Raw genomic sequence first — 15,869 nt, 5'->3', positions numbered from 1 at the left:
ATCCCTGCATCCCATGTCCCGTGTCCGTGTGCCACAGCTCATCTCTGCATCCCATGCCCCGTGTCCGTGTGCCACAGCACAGCAGGGCACCATCCGGGTGCCCGCAGCACACGGGAGCATCCCAGGTGGATTATCCCTCGGGAAAGGAGTGCGCAGAGCAGCACGGCTCTGGGCACACCTGTGTGGCAGCAGGGACACCCAGGTGACACCTGAGCAGCCCCGTGCTCGCCCCCTGATCCGTGCGGGCAGTCCTGTGCCCCCCTGGCCGGGAGCGCATCCAAGGCAGCGCTCAGGTGGAACGACCTTCCCAAAGCCACCCTCCGGCCGGGACACTCGTCCCGACCCCAGCCCTTCCCTCGCCTTGGGGAGCTGAGCCCCCCAGCCCCGGGGAGGTGCGGGAGCCGTGTCCCACCACGCTGCAAAGAGTTAAGCCCCGGCTCTGTTGATATTTCCAGCGGCTCCCAAAGCCGGCGGAGACGGGGAGCGCCCGGATTGGCTGCGTACGGCCGGTAGTAATTAGGATCAGATATCAAACTTCTGTCTTTGCTAAGACCCTTTCCGATAGTCGCTGCTCCCCGCTAGACGATGACATCAGCCAGGACACCCAGCTGCTGGTAGTAAACTCCGGGCGGGAGGAGGCTCCCGCTGGCTCCACGTTAATTAGTTCAACACAGCACAGGGGGAGCAGTCGGTGTCTGTGCAGGGTCACTGCTGGATGGGACCAAATCTTACAAAGCCACTTGCTGCTCCTTGCCAGCCGGCTGTAAAAGCACCCCGAGAGTCCAGGAGAGCTGGATGAATCCTGAGCACCAGCCACGCTTTGGTCGGCTTTTCCCTGTGGAGGAAGTTAATGGTTTAAGTGAGGGGCGGCTGGATCTGGTGCCCGAGTCACCATGACTCTCCTGGGGTCTGAGCACTCCTTGCTGATTCGGAGCAAGTTCAGATCAGGTAGGGAAAACCTTGGGATTTCTCTTGAAACTTCTCTCTCTGTCAAGCCGTAGGCACGGTGTTTTGCGTTAAATGTTGGGAAGCAGCATGTGAGCAAAAGACTCGAGGGGTTGTAGAGCTGTCAGGGCTTTGCTCTTACGGAGGCTGTTCCACAAGTGGAGAGACTCATCTTCCTTCCTCTCTCTTGCTTTTTTTTCCTCCTGGTTTTTCACTGTCTTTGATTTATGCCTGTGGTTGATTTCGGTGAAGCTGCAGCTCCCGGTTCTCCTGCTCTGGCCCTGCTGTGAAGGATTCGGGCAGGAAGCCAAAAGGGCATCTGGGATAAACAAGGTGCCTAATGCTGTCCGTATATTCCAGGTGCTGCTGTGGGTCTGGGTGGGATAACCACGGGGAGGATGGGCCTGACACCCTCTCTGACAGGCAGGCAGCCGAGCTGGTTCCGTTAACTTGTGACTAATTGGAGAAAAATGAATTTGAAGAAATGCGTCATTTTTAGAAGTAAAAATAACAAATGGAACATGAAAAGTATTTAAAGTGACATCATCAGAGAAATAAAACCAGAGGCACACAATTGATTGCCGCTCGCGGAGGGTTTGCAGTAAAACATGCCTCCAGCTCGTGAGGCAGGGGAAGCACCAGGCAGGGGCTTCTCCGAGGACATTCACTGAGTGAAGGTGAGTGAAGGTGAACTATGGGACAGTCGCTTCTAGAGCAGCCCCTCTGCTGGATGTTCATGCCTCTAGTCACTGGCTGCATCTATAGTAAGTATGCTCTCCTTGGGAAGTGGGTATCCTGACTTGCTGTTTTGTAAATTTTAACAGTAATGCCAAAAAAAAAAGGTTCTCAAGGTGCTTTCTCTGACCTTCCCAGAGGTGAGGTTCTCCCTGGGAATACCATCTGTGAGGATGTGCTGATAAATCAGCTGCATGTGCTGTACGGGGTGCTTTAAATGCAGGCAGGGCAGTCACGTTGGAGCATGCACCCGCTCTGGCATGTCACCCACGCCGTGTGTGTTTCTGCCTCCTTACTCATTGCCGATAATGAAACGAGAGATTTATGGTTCTGATGGGAGACATGAGTGGTGTTATCAGGATCTCTTAGATAGCTGGGTGGTCAACTTAAACTTTGTTTTCTCAGCAAATACAAAGTTGGCAATTGGTTGAAAACCCCAGAGTGTGTGTGCAAACACAAGTGTCCTAGTCTGGCTGAATTATACAAAGCCTTGGTCCAGGTCTTTGGTGTGGTTTCCATATCGCTCTGATCTTACATTTCATTAGATTAAGTCATTCCTTAAATTTTGTTGGTATATTATGGTACACTGCTGTTCATTTGAAAAAAATCTCAGTCTGTAACAATTCCTCCAGCATGTACAAAGCAACACTGCCACCTCCCTGAGGAGTGGAGGACGGGCTGTGCATTGTCTCTGCATTCTTTTCAAATGAACCAGGATTGTTTTTAAGGCTCATTTCTGGTTTATTTGTAAGCTGGCTTTATTATGGAACCAACAGCGGGCTCTCTAAACATATTTTTCAAATGATTCTCCAGGAAAAGTAAACTTTGTGGGTATTTGCATCCATAAATTCTCGTGCCTTTCAGCATTTCTAGGACAGTTAATTTGTGGGGCATTCTTTGGTTCATGATTTATTCCCACAACTGCTATCCCGTGCTATGGCCTGGTGAAAGGCAGGCTTCCCATTTGACAAGATTTCTCTGCCTGTTGATTTTGTTGGAGCTGGGCTCACCAACATCCCAAATGCTGTCTGCACCTCGCCGTCCCCAGGGCTGTGACTGCTGCTAACGTGGGACGTGGCCACAGCACAGCCCTGGTTTGTCACAGAGTGTGGTGAGGGAGGAGACCAGGATGCTGAGAATCCCAAATAAGCCAACAAAGCAGCTTTCAGTCTGTGCTGGATTTTTAATAACACGGGGAACAGAGAACAAAAAGCTGACATTTAATGGAATATCTTTTATTTGCAAAGTCTCTGTGGCACAGTTTCCCATGGTGTCCCTGCTCTGCGTGCAGGCTTTGTCAGCTGTAAAGCCCCACGGGGATGGTGGGAGGTGCAGAGCTCTGATTTACCATCCTCCATTCGATTGGAAGAGGGTTGAACGCTTCAAACAGCCCATGGCTGTGCCCCACACTGTCTTGCATGGCTCAGGGGCTGTGAGAGGGGACAGCAGCAGTTCCAGAGCTGTGTAGCTTGCACAGAGGCAGAGGATCAGCCCCAAAATGCCAAGCCCCAAGGAGCCACGCTGAGCCGTGCTCCATCATTTTGGAAACACTCCTCAGCCAGCAGGTGTGAGGCTGTTTGCTCCCCAGGTTTGGGAAGGATTAGCTGTGCTCCATGACTCATGATGAGTCTGAATCCGTTTTGAAGGATTCCAGGCCAATATTAAAGAGGGCTGAAGTAAATCTTAATAACTAAACTTCTGCTGTCTCTCCCTGGCCTGCACACGCTGAGCAGCTGAAGGAGCTATGCGAGTGTGTTTGGGGGAGCTGGAGACACATCACTTGTTGTTTCTTCCTCCCAGAATCACTTTGGTCTCTGTGTTATGCACCAGGCAGAAAGTGGAGCAAGGAGGTGGCAGCTAGAAGATGGTGGCACTGGTGTGGCTCCAGGGTCAGCTCTCCTGTCCCTCACTTCCATCCAGCAGCATCAGCAGCAAGCAGAAGCGTGTTTATCCAGGAAAGGCTGCTGTGGTGGTGGCTGTGGCTTTTCTCAGCATGCCCAGCAATCATCCCTTGAGTGCCACGGCAGTTTCTGCTGTTCTTGTCTCTCCAGTGGTCCCAGTGAAGGACCAGCACAGCTGTGCCATGAGGAGGGACAGTGGCTCTCCCAGAGCCAGGCATTGAACTGCTCCAGAGGAGAGGGAATATCACCACCACGCTGCAGTCCTGCAGGGTCCTGCTTCCCTTCCTCAAGGAGCTTTGTGCCTCTTTATTTTGTCTGTTTGGCCAAAGATAAATATTCTGATCTGAGGTCATCCTGACAAATTTTGCAGGAATGATGATTCTTCAAGTCTGCCATGCTGTCCCATACGATCCAACTATCAATGGGATTGCACTAAATCAATGGGACATGGAAGTGCTGTTCCAGAAACACATTTAACTCTTCCCAGAGATTATCATTTATGTGAGCTCTTGCTCTGAGTACAAACCAGTTGTCCTCCAGCAGTGGAGAAGCTTTGGCATCAGACAAAGCAAACAAAGCTGACAAATGCAGATCCAGCCTTAGCCCTGACCTTTTTTTTTGCAGCTACATGGAAAGAGCTTACAAGGCCAACATCTGCCTAACTTCAGTGGTAGTTCAGATAATTGGTGAGAAGTGAAAGTTTAACATTATAAATAAGGCTCTGCATGGCTTGGCATGGGGTACCAAGACCTAATTGTGGACACATGGGTGTGGGTTTGCAGAGGAGACTTGCCTGGCTCCATGGAGGAAAGAATTCCTGCTTACACATAGGGCTTGAATGAAACTGAGATGGGAGAGGAATTTATTCCGTCTGCCTCCAGTGGCCAGAGTGATTTGGACCAAAATCAGCAGGTCAATAAAGGCAGAAGAGAATAGGTCTTGGTAGGGTGTTTGGCCAGGCGTTTTGGCAGAACCTTTATTTTGATTTTCTTGGTGTCCAAAGATAAAGCATGCGCCTGTGTTTCCTCTCAGATCATGAACTCATACAGGTCACAGAGTGTGTGTGTGTGTGTGTGTGTGTGTGTGTGTGTGTGTGTGTGTTCAAACACGGCTTTGCTGTAGCTGATGAGGCTCTTTGGTGAAGTTTTTGTAAAACACTGATTTGATGTGGATCAGTTTGTGCTTGGTTTCGTTTTTCTGGCATCTCGTCCCTCGGTGTTTTAATGGGCAGTCAAATGTTTCTTTGTCAGTCAAGCATGTGTTGTAGCACACATCTGTCTGGGCTGCTCATGGGGGTGCTGGAGGGGTGACTCCAAGGGGAGAGCCTGTTCTCAGGACCATGGTGAGGTTGGAGTTGCACTTCATGATGGATTCAAAGGGATTTCACAGCTGGTTGTGCCCATTTGGAGTTCTGGGCTCCTTGCTAGCCAGCTGTGCTAACCTAGTGTCTCTTCCAAGGTACCTGAAGATCTGGACTTGGGGTTAGAAATGCAGTTCTCACCCACAGTAGAGATTTTTCAGTGCAGTCTCCCAGCTAACACACACATTTGTAGCACATTTGTCTGTTAGAAGTAAAATGCTCCCAGCTCTGAAGTGACATCACAGGCAGAGATAAAGCAGTGCCCACCTGGGAAAGGACTGTCCATGGCTGAGCAGTGCCATTTCCAGCTTCATCTCTGTTCACACAGGTCCCACAGAGGTCATGTTGAGGATAACACAGGCCTGGAGACGAGATGTTACAGAGAAATCACTTTGTGGCTCATGGCTATGGGCAGAGCAGATGGGCTGAGATCCACGGAGGGGCTCAAGACAAAGTTTGGTCAAGGTGTTTTTGCAAAACAGCAGCTCCAGAAAAGTCCTGTGAGACCCTGCTGTGGCAGCACCAAGGAGGCTGGCTGGCTTGTCACCCACTCAGAATCACTCCAGGCTGGAGTTTGATGCCAGCCTGGCTGGGAAGGAGCCCCTGGCCCTGCCCACATCTGCTTTGAGAGCTGACTCCTGCTCAGAGGAGCAGACACAGTCCTGGGAGGGCCACGAACAGCAGGATTGAACCTGCCAGAGTGCCAGCCCTGATCCTGCCCTGCTGGGACCTTGGGACACTGAAAGGAGCCCACAGGGCAGCTCCCCTTCCCCAGCAGGCTCACACAATAGCTCAGTTTTTAAATGGAAATAGCTCACAGTTTTTAAATGGAAAGCCAGTCTCACAGCCAGCAGCAGTCCTGCCTTTCAGAGGGGGCTGGGTCCAAAACAAGGCCAGGAGTTGGACTTGATGAACCTTGTGGGTCCCTTCCAGCTCTGGATATCCTCTGATTCCAGGGCCACTTTCTGGCAGTCAGGGGCAGGTCACCAGCTTCCTCTGGTCCACACCATGGCCACGTGTTTCACCTTTGCTCAGCTGCTGCTTGGTGGGCAACAAAACTGCTGCTGTTGCCACCAGGAGTCCCCTCTCCCCACTCCCAAATTGTTGCCACCCCAGCAGAGCTGTCCCCATGCTGTGCACCACCGAGGTGCTCACACTCCCCAAACCCCAAACTGAGCCACCAGGGCAGGAGCAAGCTGCTGGTGGCAGAAGGGACAGTGACTTGCTGCTGCTTTTTCAGTGGTCTCCTCCTTGGTGACAGAGCAGCCCCAACACGAGGGCAGGTCAGCTGTGGCTTTGCCTGCCTGTCCCAGTCCTGAACCCCCTGAGGAGGGCACTTCCCCCACCCCATGGGACAGGTGCCTCGTGCTGGTCAGCCCCCTGGGCTGCTCAGCCAGTTCCCCAAGGACAGGATGGGGCTGGAGTGCTCTGGCAATGCCCCAGTGAGGGGATCCTCTGATGAAGGTGATAAAATCCCATCCCATCCTGATTGTCTGCTGAGCACCAGACTCAAAAGGTCCTCACAGGCTGAAGGAGATGCCAGATCTGCCTGTTCCTGGGGTGGAGAGAAGATTTGAACGTGTCTTTTCTGTGTATCACCAGGCCAGGCAAGGGCCAAGCTGTTCCCTGAGCTTCCTGCAGCTCTGAGGTCAGCTCCTGGAGAGGAGGATGACACAACTGCAAGTCACAGGCAGTGCTCAAAGCTTGGGCCATCAGAGGCAGCTGTGACTGATGCCAGGAGGTCTTGTTTGCACCACTGCCACGGCCCTCCTGCACAGGACATTTCTGGAAGCCAATATCAGTGACTGGGACTTGGTGCTAGCAGAGAAGTGAGGAGTATTTCTAACAGAAAAAGTTCATGAGCAAATTCACTGGCATAGGTCTGCCACATCTCTCATCATCCTGGGAGTGTTTCTCATTGTGAGGTACCCCAGGAGGGAGCAGGATTGCTGAAAGAAAGGTGTCTCTCAGCTGGTGGTGGCACAGGATGAGCAGGCTGCATGGCTGCTCCCTGGCTGGCACTTCTCACCATCCAAACTGCTGCAGGCAGGCAACAAGGATGGGGGGTGGGACCAAAATTGTCTCTTCAGTGCTCCAGCCACCACTTTTCGTATGATAAATGTTCCTCTGAAGTGTTAGCAGAGCAGTTCCCTTGAAAAATGAGAATGGTCATGAAAATGTAATTCCCATGCAGCACTCAGGCCTCCAGACATGCAGCAAAGGAAGAGGAAAGGAATGCAGCTGGGGTCAGACACAGCTCTGAGGAAAGAAGCAGCTAAATGGTGGTTTGGGTGGTGCCAGGGGCTCCTGCAGCCCTGGTTTAAGCACTGTAAGGGAAAGATGCAAGCCCTAAGCTGGCATCTGCCAAGCTGCAGCACTGCCTCAGAGGCTGCTTCCCTCTCGTGCAGGGATGTTCAGCATTTTTTGCCTGACACCGTCCATTATGTTCCTTTAGATGGTTTGCAACAGGTTTTGGAAGTCCATAGAAATATTTGGGAGTCAAGTCATGCATCCTACTGCATGAGGAGGTCCAGACTGGGATGAATATTTGGTGGCTGAAGTAACTCTTTCAACTGTTGAGGGTGTGCTGCTCCTGGAAGTGGCTGGCACTTGCATTGGCCTGTCCTCACATTATCTGACAGCATGCCCTGAACAGACAAGGCTGGATAAAATTTTCCTCCTTGCCCTTTAGCTGAAGGATGGGCCAGACTTGAGGAGGTTTGTAAGCTCAGCATGGCCCAGGATGAGCTCCCTGTCCAGGGGAGGTGACCTGCCCATGGAATTGCTTGGCTCTCACCCCAGAGCAGTGGGTGACATTGCTGGGTCACAGCCTTTCTACCCCTCAGCACAAAAACCAAACTGGACCTTTCCTCCTCGCATAAAATTATCATTCCATAGTCCCAGACTGTGCCAGTCTCTCCACAGGGCAGGAGGCAGAGGAAAGGCTGGGAGGGGGAGCACGGACCAGCTGCAGTGTGGGGAACCCCCAGCCTGTGCCCTGCTCTGGAGGACAGTGGGATTTGGGGGATCTGGCTGCCCAAATGCTGCTCCTGCAGTGGGAGAGCTGTGGCAGTGAGACCCACAGGTTTTCATCACTCCTTGCAGCAGGGCAGATGATGAATCCTACACCCACCACACAGGAAATCATCATCACCTTCCCAGCTATGCTCCAGGGGGATTTGTACCCTCTCCTTTTTCTCCTCACCAGCCTGGCTGGCAGCTGGCTGCTCCAGGGGGCTGGTGAATTGTTTGTTTGCTAGGAAGGGCTGTGAATTAAGCAGGAGCAGCAGGGAATGTGGGCTCTGAATGCACAGACTGTTGGAATCCCCTTGCCTGTGTGGATGGGGCACAGCACTTGGGCTGGCTGTGTCGGAAGCTGGAGTGAAATGGTGCAAATAATTTGGCACCCGTGGGAGCTGTGAAGGGAAGTGATGGAGAATCCTCACTCGGGATATTTTACAGCCTGATGGGGCACTGCTGTGTCCTTGGCAGGGTGGTGTGTGTGACTGGAGAAGGCTTTGCTGTCTCTGGTTCCTGTCCATAATGTGATGTTGTGTGTGAATTGCCTCAGTTGAAGGCAGGATGCTCTAAAGCCTGGGACACTGGACCAGGACTAGGGGAGTAGAGAACCATTCTTGGGTGAGCGACAGATTGGTTTTATTCTTGGACAGTTTTTGACCTCCCTTAGCTCACCTATTCCATAAGGATCCATCTCTTCCTCAGGAAAAGTGCCAAGCTCTGCACAGTATTGTGAGCAGCAACAGAGAAGGTTCTGTGCAGAGAAAGTGGAGTACAGTTCACCCTGTGTGAGACCCCAGCCAGGAGCTGATCACCTTTAACCTGCCTGCATAGCCCAGCAGGAAACACAGGCATTCCCAGGGCAGGGACTGTCCTGTTTGGTTTTGAAGGTCCCTCAGGGGGATGACTTCTGCAGAGAACTGGGTGCAGTGTAGGTACCCTGAGAGTGAGGGTCTAAATCCATGTCCACATGAGGATGGTGAGGGTGAGGATGGTGCCATGGGGCAGAGGAGGGTTACAACCCCCCTGGCAGCAAGGTCAGCCACCAGCTTCACCCTGGGTTCAGAAGAGCAGCACACACACAGACTTTACCACATGCTGAAGGCTACATTTTTCCCTCACAGCAAGAATTTATCTTTGGTGTCCAAAGAAGTGCTGGAATTTGGCAGGAGATCATTGTCCCATAGGAAGCCTTCGCTAAACATTTGCTCTGAATGTGAAACATGGTTTGTACAGAGGACATGGAAAAGTCACAAGCAATGGCATCTCAGGGAGCCCCATGCTTTGGGGACTGCTCTGGAAGGGATTATTTTTCAGCTCCATCCCACATCCCAGGAAAGCTGTGCTGTAGACATGAGCTGTTGGCAGAGCAGGTTGCTCCCAAGGACAAAAATGCTGTTCTTGCTTTTCTTTTCCTTCCAACCCCAGCTCATTCCAGGCAGCTGAGGAGAAGCAGCCTGGGGCTGTGCTGGTGGGCAGGGACGTGTGTGCTGATGTGGTGGCTGAGGTGTCTGTAGTCATGGCAAGCTGTACTGAGCTTCCAGCAGGAAAGCAGGGAACTGAGCTTTGTGTTTTACCTTGTGATACGAGTGTCCTCCCAAAGACAAATTTGCAAAACCAAAGATGTAGAATATGACCCCGACTCAAAGAACAGGCATGATTCCCAGGGCGATGGGATGAGCTAAATTGTTCACAAAGCTGGTCCAGCAGCAGCAGGGATCAGTGCCAGACCTCTGTGCCACACAAAAACCCTACACACTTTGTCCCTGTGCAATCCTGCCCCCGTCCCTGACACTCTCTCTCTCTCTCAGTTTTACAGCTCCGGCTCCAGCAGAGAAGGACCCGTGAGCAGCTGGCAGACCAAGGCATCATGCCACGTGAGTACCTCTTCTGCCTTCTTCATCCTGGCTCAGAGGGCTGTGTTCATCCTGGGCACTGCTGGGGCACTGTGTGGCACCAGCTGCCTGCTCAGACCCCACAGCTCAGAGCTTCCAGGGGCCTGCAGACATGTGATGATCCCTGGTGCTGCACATTTATCACACAGACTGCAGTGGCCCTGCTCAAGCTGAAATCAGGAGAGATGCTTACCTCACACCATCCAGAATTTCAGAGCTGCAGAGCTCCCCATCCCAGAGGTCAGTGTAGCAGGACAAGCACATCCAGCTCCAGCAGAGGACTCACAAAGCTGTTCACAAGGCCAGGGCAGAGACTCTCCGGTCCTCCTGTCAAGGCCAGGAAGCTCTGTGACAGGACAGGGGAGAGGATGAGGGGGCTCATTCCAGGAGGCAGCTCTGGGAACTGCCTTGGCCCCGGTGCACCCAGGCAACCCCTGGAGGACTGGGACACACCCAGATGTGTGCCCAGGCAGGACCCCAGAGGGCAGAGCTGTCACTGCACACCTGAGGCCATGGGGGCTGCTTGCTTTAGAGTACAGATGTGCTCCCCCTCTGACCCCACCCAGCCCTGCTCACCTGGCATTTGAGCTGAAGGACAAGCTCCAGGACAGCCTTATCATGAAATCATTCTGCACCAGAAAGTCAGAGCCCAAAAAGCCAGTGAATGAAAACCATCCCCTTCTGCACCTGCAGGTGCATCATGAAAGCTGTAGCACCACTGGAGAAAGGATGTTGGGAGCTCAGCCCTGCTCAGTGGAATACTCCATCCTGACCTAGCTCAGGCTCCATGTGCAAATCTGTGCTTACCTGGGACCCAGGTAGAGGATTATCCTTTCTGTCTCATCAAGGACCCCTTGGGTTCACTGCTGAGATCACAATTTCCCAGAGGCTGTGTCACTCCTGTCTCTTCTGGTTGCCCTTGCAGACTGTGATGGAGCTCCTGCCTAAGCAGCAGAACACCACCTCTCTGAGAGCATGGCTCTGGCACTGCTTGCTGCACCCTGTCCCTCCCCTGCCCCTCCTGGAGGATTGTGCTGAACAACAGATGCCTTCTCAGGACATTCTGGTCAGCACCAAGCATCAGGAAAACTTGAGCAGGATGACAAAAATCATGGCAATGATTTTAAGACTGATAAATGCATACTCTCCAGTTTTCACCTGCTTCTTTCTTGAAGCCTTCAGATTTTATGCTGCCTGCCACGAAAGGGCAATTTGATCACAAGATTCCAGGAGCTGAAGTTTTAGAGAAAATGCTGTGATATTCATTAGAGCAATGCAAGAACATGGGGCAGCAGTGCCCCCTGAGAGGTTTGTACACCTGGGGCTGCTCTGCAAGGCTGTGCTGTCACACGTGGCACCCGACACCTCCGACCTTACACATTGCAAAGTGTCCAGCCAAATATATTTGATGGCAACTGAAGGGTATTTTCCTCTTACTTACAGCTTCTTTGCACTCCCAACTTCTAGGCTGACATTTTGCAGTCTGGTTTCTGTCCAAGAAGACCATTTTGGGAAACTTGAGCACGGTTCACTCACTGAAAGTAATAGAAGAAAAGGCACTTATGCCATTATAAAAACAAACACGCAGAATTTAACTGCTGAATTTGACATCAAGAGGAAGTGTCAGATGTTAGCATTTAATACATGGGAGCCCCAGCCAGTTTCCCCACGGCTTGGGCATGTGCAGACATTCCTTAGGAAAAACAAGTCTTTGTTAACCGTATCTTCCCATGCCATGTTGGTTCTGAGGACCAGCAGGTGAGTCCCCCTGGCTGTGATGGACTGCAAAAATAGCTGTGCTTGAAGCCCCTCCTGCTGTACACAGCCACCACCTCATCCTCACTGAAGCCTTGAAACAGCTGTCCCCAGGTGATCAACACCACACACAGCACCTCTGCCCTGGTGCCCCCAGTCCCTCACCCATTTCATGCTGAAATGTCATCCCCTGACAAGTTCTCTGACCTAGCATTGCTAGCAGTGTCTTTATTTGTTCTGCAGACTGATACAAGCTGCGGCACCCCCAAAATTCCTCCAAAAACCTTGGTAAATTACTAAACTCTGCAGCACTTTCCTCTCGAATAGCACAGCACTTGGTCAGTGCCTGGAGCACACTGCCAACATCAGCACCTCACATCAGCAGGGCTGGGAAAGTCCTCTCTCTTGCTAACTCCATTTTCTCATCTGCACTGTTTGATCTTGCTTCTGATTAAACCAGCAGTCACCAGTGCTGGTGGCTGCTCACTGGAGCGTGGCACAGCAACACCAGCTTGTCTGTCCGTCTGTCTGTCTGCTTTCCAACCGGCAGGAGAAGGAATGTGCCTTCTGTGGTTTTCTGTCATTCACTGGATGTTCCAGGGGTTGCCTGGGTGTTGACTACCAAAAGTCAGTTCAGAGGGCCCCCAAAGCTTTCCTGTTTCTCCCCAGTCTTCTTCTCATCCTCCTCTAGACTGATGGAGGATAACAAGGCCTGCATGAAAATAATTTCTGTCTTTATTGGATCCCGTTCAGAAGATGGAAAGAGAATTTCTGTTGCCAGACAGAGTTGCAGCAGACTGTTTCTGTGGGTCAGGACACCTTCCCCTTCCTTGTCCCAATGGGAACAGTTAGTTTTGTCTGCTTACACAGACAGTAAAGAATTTTTGTAGGATGTGAGAAGTATTAACCCTTTCACCATGCAAATTATGCCTCAGTTTGTACTCCACCACAGTAATCAGGGAAATGTGCAAGATTCTCCATGACTCCAGTAGAGGCTGCTCCATGGGACTGGTGTTCACTGGCCCAAGAGCCACCAGGGATTATTGGCCTGTTTTTGGGAGCACCACTGGGTTAATCCTCCTTGAAATCAGGAGATGCTGAGGGTATGGTCTGCTGCTTGCCATGGGAGGTCCCATGTGACACAGCTGCTTCTGAGCAGGGGATAAATGCCAGTCATGGTCGGTGACAGAAGATGGCTAAAGGACCACCTGGCAGTGCCTCACTGGAGGCTGCACCACAGACCCCGAGAGCTGAGGCAGGTATTAATCCTCCTGCTGGCCTCAAGCCTCAGTCACCTGCAGGTTTTACTTTCAGCTGAGGTCCCTCACAGGTGTTTGCTCTTCCCAGATCTGTCTTCTGGAGCTGGGGTGCCTTTCACCACCTGCATGGAACATGACAGGGAAAAGACTTCTCTGCTCTCTGACATGTCCCACAGAGCACTGTGTTTCAAAGCCTGCACCCCTCCCTGCCCACGTGCCTCCTGCTCTCCCCATGCTCTCCATCCCCCCTGCTCTCTTGCCATGGACTGGCTGAGAGCATGGGATTTCCCAGAGCTTTCCTGAGTTATTTTTAGTCAGCACAATAAAGAGAACAGCTAGTTTGTGTTGCTATTTTTATGGCACTCATTAAAATGCTGTTGCTGAATATCCTGGTAGCTGCTTGCTTCCGCTCCTGTGCTGACTGCTCCTCTTTCTTTCCTGTTGCAGCACTGAAAAGCCCATCTGCATTCCATGAACAGCGAAAAAGTCTGGAGAGAGCCAAGGTAACTCCTGCAGCCATCCCAAAGAGGGAACACATGGGCTTGCTTTGCATGAATCACGGGGTTTGAAAGCACCTTCCTCACTGTCCCCTCCTCTGGCACCCTCCACGCTGGCCCAGTGGCCACGGATGAGGGCAGGGCCCCTGCTCTGCTTCCAGAAATGCTGCCAGGCTCACAAATGCTCTGGAGCACCCTTCTCTGAGCAGGGATGGTTTTAAAAAGGGCAAATGGGGCACCTGTGTGCTGAGCTGTGGGGTTTTACAAAAGGGTTCAGCAGGGCAGGGTTCAGCATGGCTTTGTCAGTCCTTGCAGTAGATGTCCAAGCAGTGGAGCTGCTGCTTCCCCAGCTCACATCTACAGCCTGCTCCTCCTGTGCTGGCTGCTCTGCACCCCTGGCAGCGAGCTCAGAACAGGGAACACAGTCAGACAGTGTGCAGGGGGAATGCAGGGGCCACCTGCAGCCAGTCCAGTCCCCAGGGAACTCACACTTGTCACCAGGCGGGAGCTCTGGCTTTCAGCTCTGCAGTGCAGCTTGGCCATTAGGACACGACATCCAAGGGGGAAATGGGCCAGGCTCCCACCCACCCCGGGCTTCCCTAAACACTGCCAAAGGCAGTAACCATTTCCAGAAAACTTTGAAACTCTGTGATCTGATGGCTTTTTGGGAAATCACATTGGTTTTCCAATCACCAACAACGCAGCCTTGATCAAGCTGGAGGGATGATCCCAGAAAGGGAAGCAATGAATCATGCAGGTTGTGCTTGAACACAAGAATTTGTTCCATTAATCTGCAAAATGTGCTTGCAGTCACATAGGAAAGGACCTTTGCAAGGAAGAATGATGGTGAAATACAGGGAAGTGCTCTTCTGAACTTAAACACACTCCAAATCACTTGCCCCAAGTCTCCTGTGGTAATAAATGGCGAGCATAAGAAATACAGTATGACTCTGAAAGATTAGTATGCTTAAAAAATTTCAAGCAATCCAAAGTATTCTTGAAGTGTCATATATTTTACAGTTAAAGTATACATTCGTGTCTCTTTGTCTTTCTCTTCAAAAGCTTTCACTGGCTGGTTGCCTGGGGAAAGGGGAAGGATGGTCTAGTCTATCCCAAACCACGGGCATGTTCAGAAAGTGCTAATGAAGACACTGAGCTCAGCCCACAATAAACATTATTCCCTTGCAAAGCTGCTCTGCTTAGACCTGGGAAAGGGAAGATCAGCAGCTGTTTCCAGGCAGTTACTCAAAGACATTTGTTGTTTAGCTGATATCCCCCCAAGCTGATGCTGTGCAAACAGAAAGCAGATAACTGTTCATGTGTTGTGGAAAGTCCTCTGCTTCAGCTGATGTTTAAAAAGCTCACATCTGAAGGGTTCATCCTTTGCACCCCAGAGACACAAATGCAGCTTATTAACAGCCAGGGTCCAAAGGAACTGAAGTCACAGCAGGAACACAGCTGTGGGACAGCAGCTGGAGCTGAGCCCAAGTCAGGACCTGATCTAAGGATTACGGGGAAATGCATTCTGTGAGTTTAAATGCACTCAGGTGCAGAAACCAGCTTGCTCTGACCTGGCACGGGAACCAGGCAAACCTACTTGGTCCAAGCACGGGATTGTGTTGGTGGAAATAAGCTGTGAAAAATATGGGGGAAGGGTAAGGCGTTGTAAAGACTTTAGTAAATAAAATGTCTATTATTTGTTTAAACATGTCACTGGCTATGTTAGAGGCTGGCAGCAGGCCAGCACAGCAGACTTTGATGTCCTATAACAGATTCCTGGGGTGGAGGACAGAGAGCAGGCTGGCTTTCCTGGGGCTGTCTGGCTCAGCACAGAGAGGCTGCAGGGTGGCTGTCATGGCTCTGCCCCAGAGCAGAACAGCCCCACTGGGCAGGTCACAGAATTCACAGAATCACTGGGTTGGAAGAGACCTTCAAGATCCAAGTCCAACCCAGCCCAAACACCTCAACTCACCCAGTGGCACATCCAGGCTTTGTTAAACACACCCAGGGATGGTGACTGCACCACCTCCCCGGGCAGCCATTCCAGAACTTTATCACCCTTTCTGGAAAAAAATTTTTCCTAATATCCAACCTGTATTTCCCTTGGTGCAGCTTGAGACTGTGTGCTCTGGTTCTGTCAGTGCTGCCTGGAGACAGAGCCCAGCCCCAGCTGAGCACAGGCACCTTTCAGGAGCTGTAGAGAGTGACAAGGTCCTGACTAATGAGCACGGACAGACACCCACTGGCAGTGAGCTGCTGCTCTGGTGCTCTCTGAACTGTGCAGTGAGCCCCTGGCCCCTGATTCCCAGCCCAAGCTGTTCTGCTGAGGTTTGAGCACACTACTGTGTGTGTATTCAGAACTGTGTCTCTTCTTTCCTGCAGCACTTTCAAAAGCTGGTTTGCATCCTGTGCCCCAATAGCCATCTCACCTCTGGGCTGACCCACCTCCCCTCCCCTCAGCCCCCTCACTGATCTCATCTCTGACTCAGGGGTGATGTCTGTGC

General features: G+C 51.7%; 1 protein-coding gene across 13 annotated transcripts in view; it reads left to right on the top strand.

Moving 5' to 3' along the window:
- Positions 1 to 298: 298 nt before the first annotated feature.
- MYOCD (myocardin) overlaps positions 299 to 15,869 on the top strand; it is a 36,308-nt gene continuing 20,737 nt past the window's right edge. For 5 of the 13 annotated variants that reach the window (XM_038157364.1, XM_038157362.1, XM_038157376.1 and 2 more), the window contains exons 1-3: positions 956 to 1,709; positions 9,771 to 9,836; positions 13,316 to 13,371. In XM_038157364.1, the coding sequence (XP_038013292.1) occupies positions 1,640 to 1,709; positions 9,771 to 9,836; positions 13,316 to 13,371 (192 nt within the window). In that variant the 5' untranslated portion in view covers positions 956 to 1,639. The other 8 variants (XM_038157368.1, XM_038157369.1, XM_038157365.1 and 5 more) reach the window with 8 other exon arrangements.

The sequence above is a fragment of the Motacilla alba genome, chromosome 18, assembly GCF_015832195.1.
Source record: "Motacilla alba alba isolate MOTALB_02 chromosome 18, Motacilla_alba_V1.0_pri, whole genome shotgun sequence".
NCBI lineage: Eukaryota > Metazoa > Chordata > Aves > Passeriformes > Motacillidae > Motacilla > Motacilla alba.
Note: the sequence above shows the minus strand (reverse complement) of the source record. Positions and strands in the feature narration are given on the sequence as shown.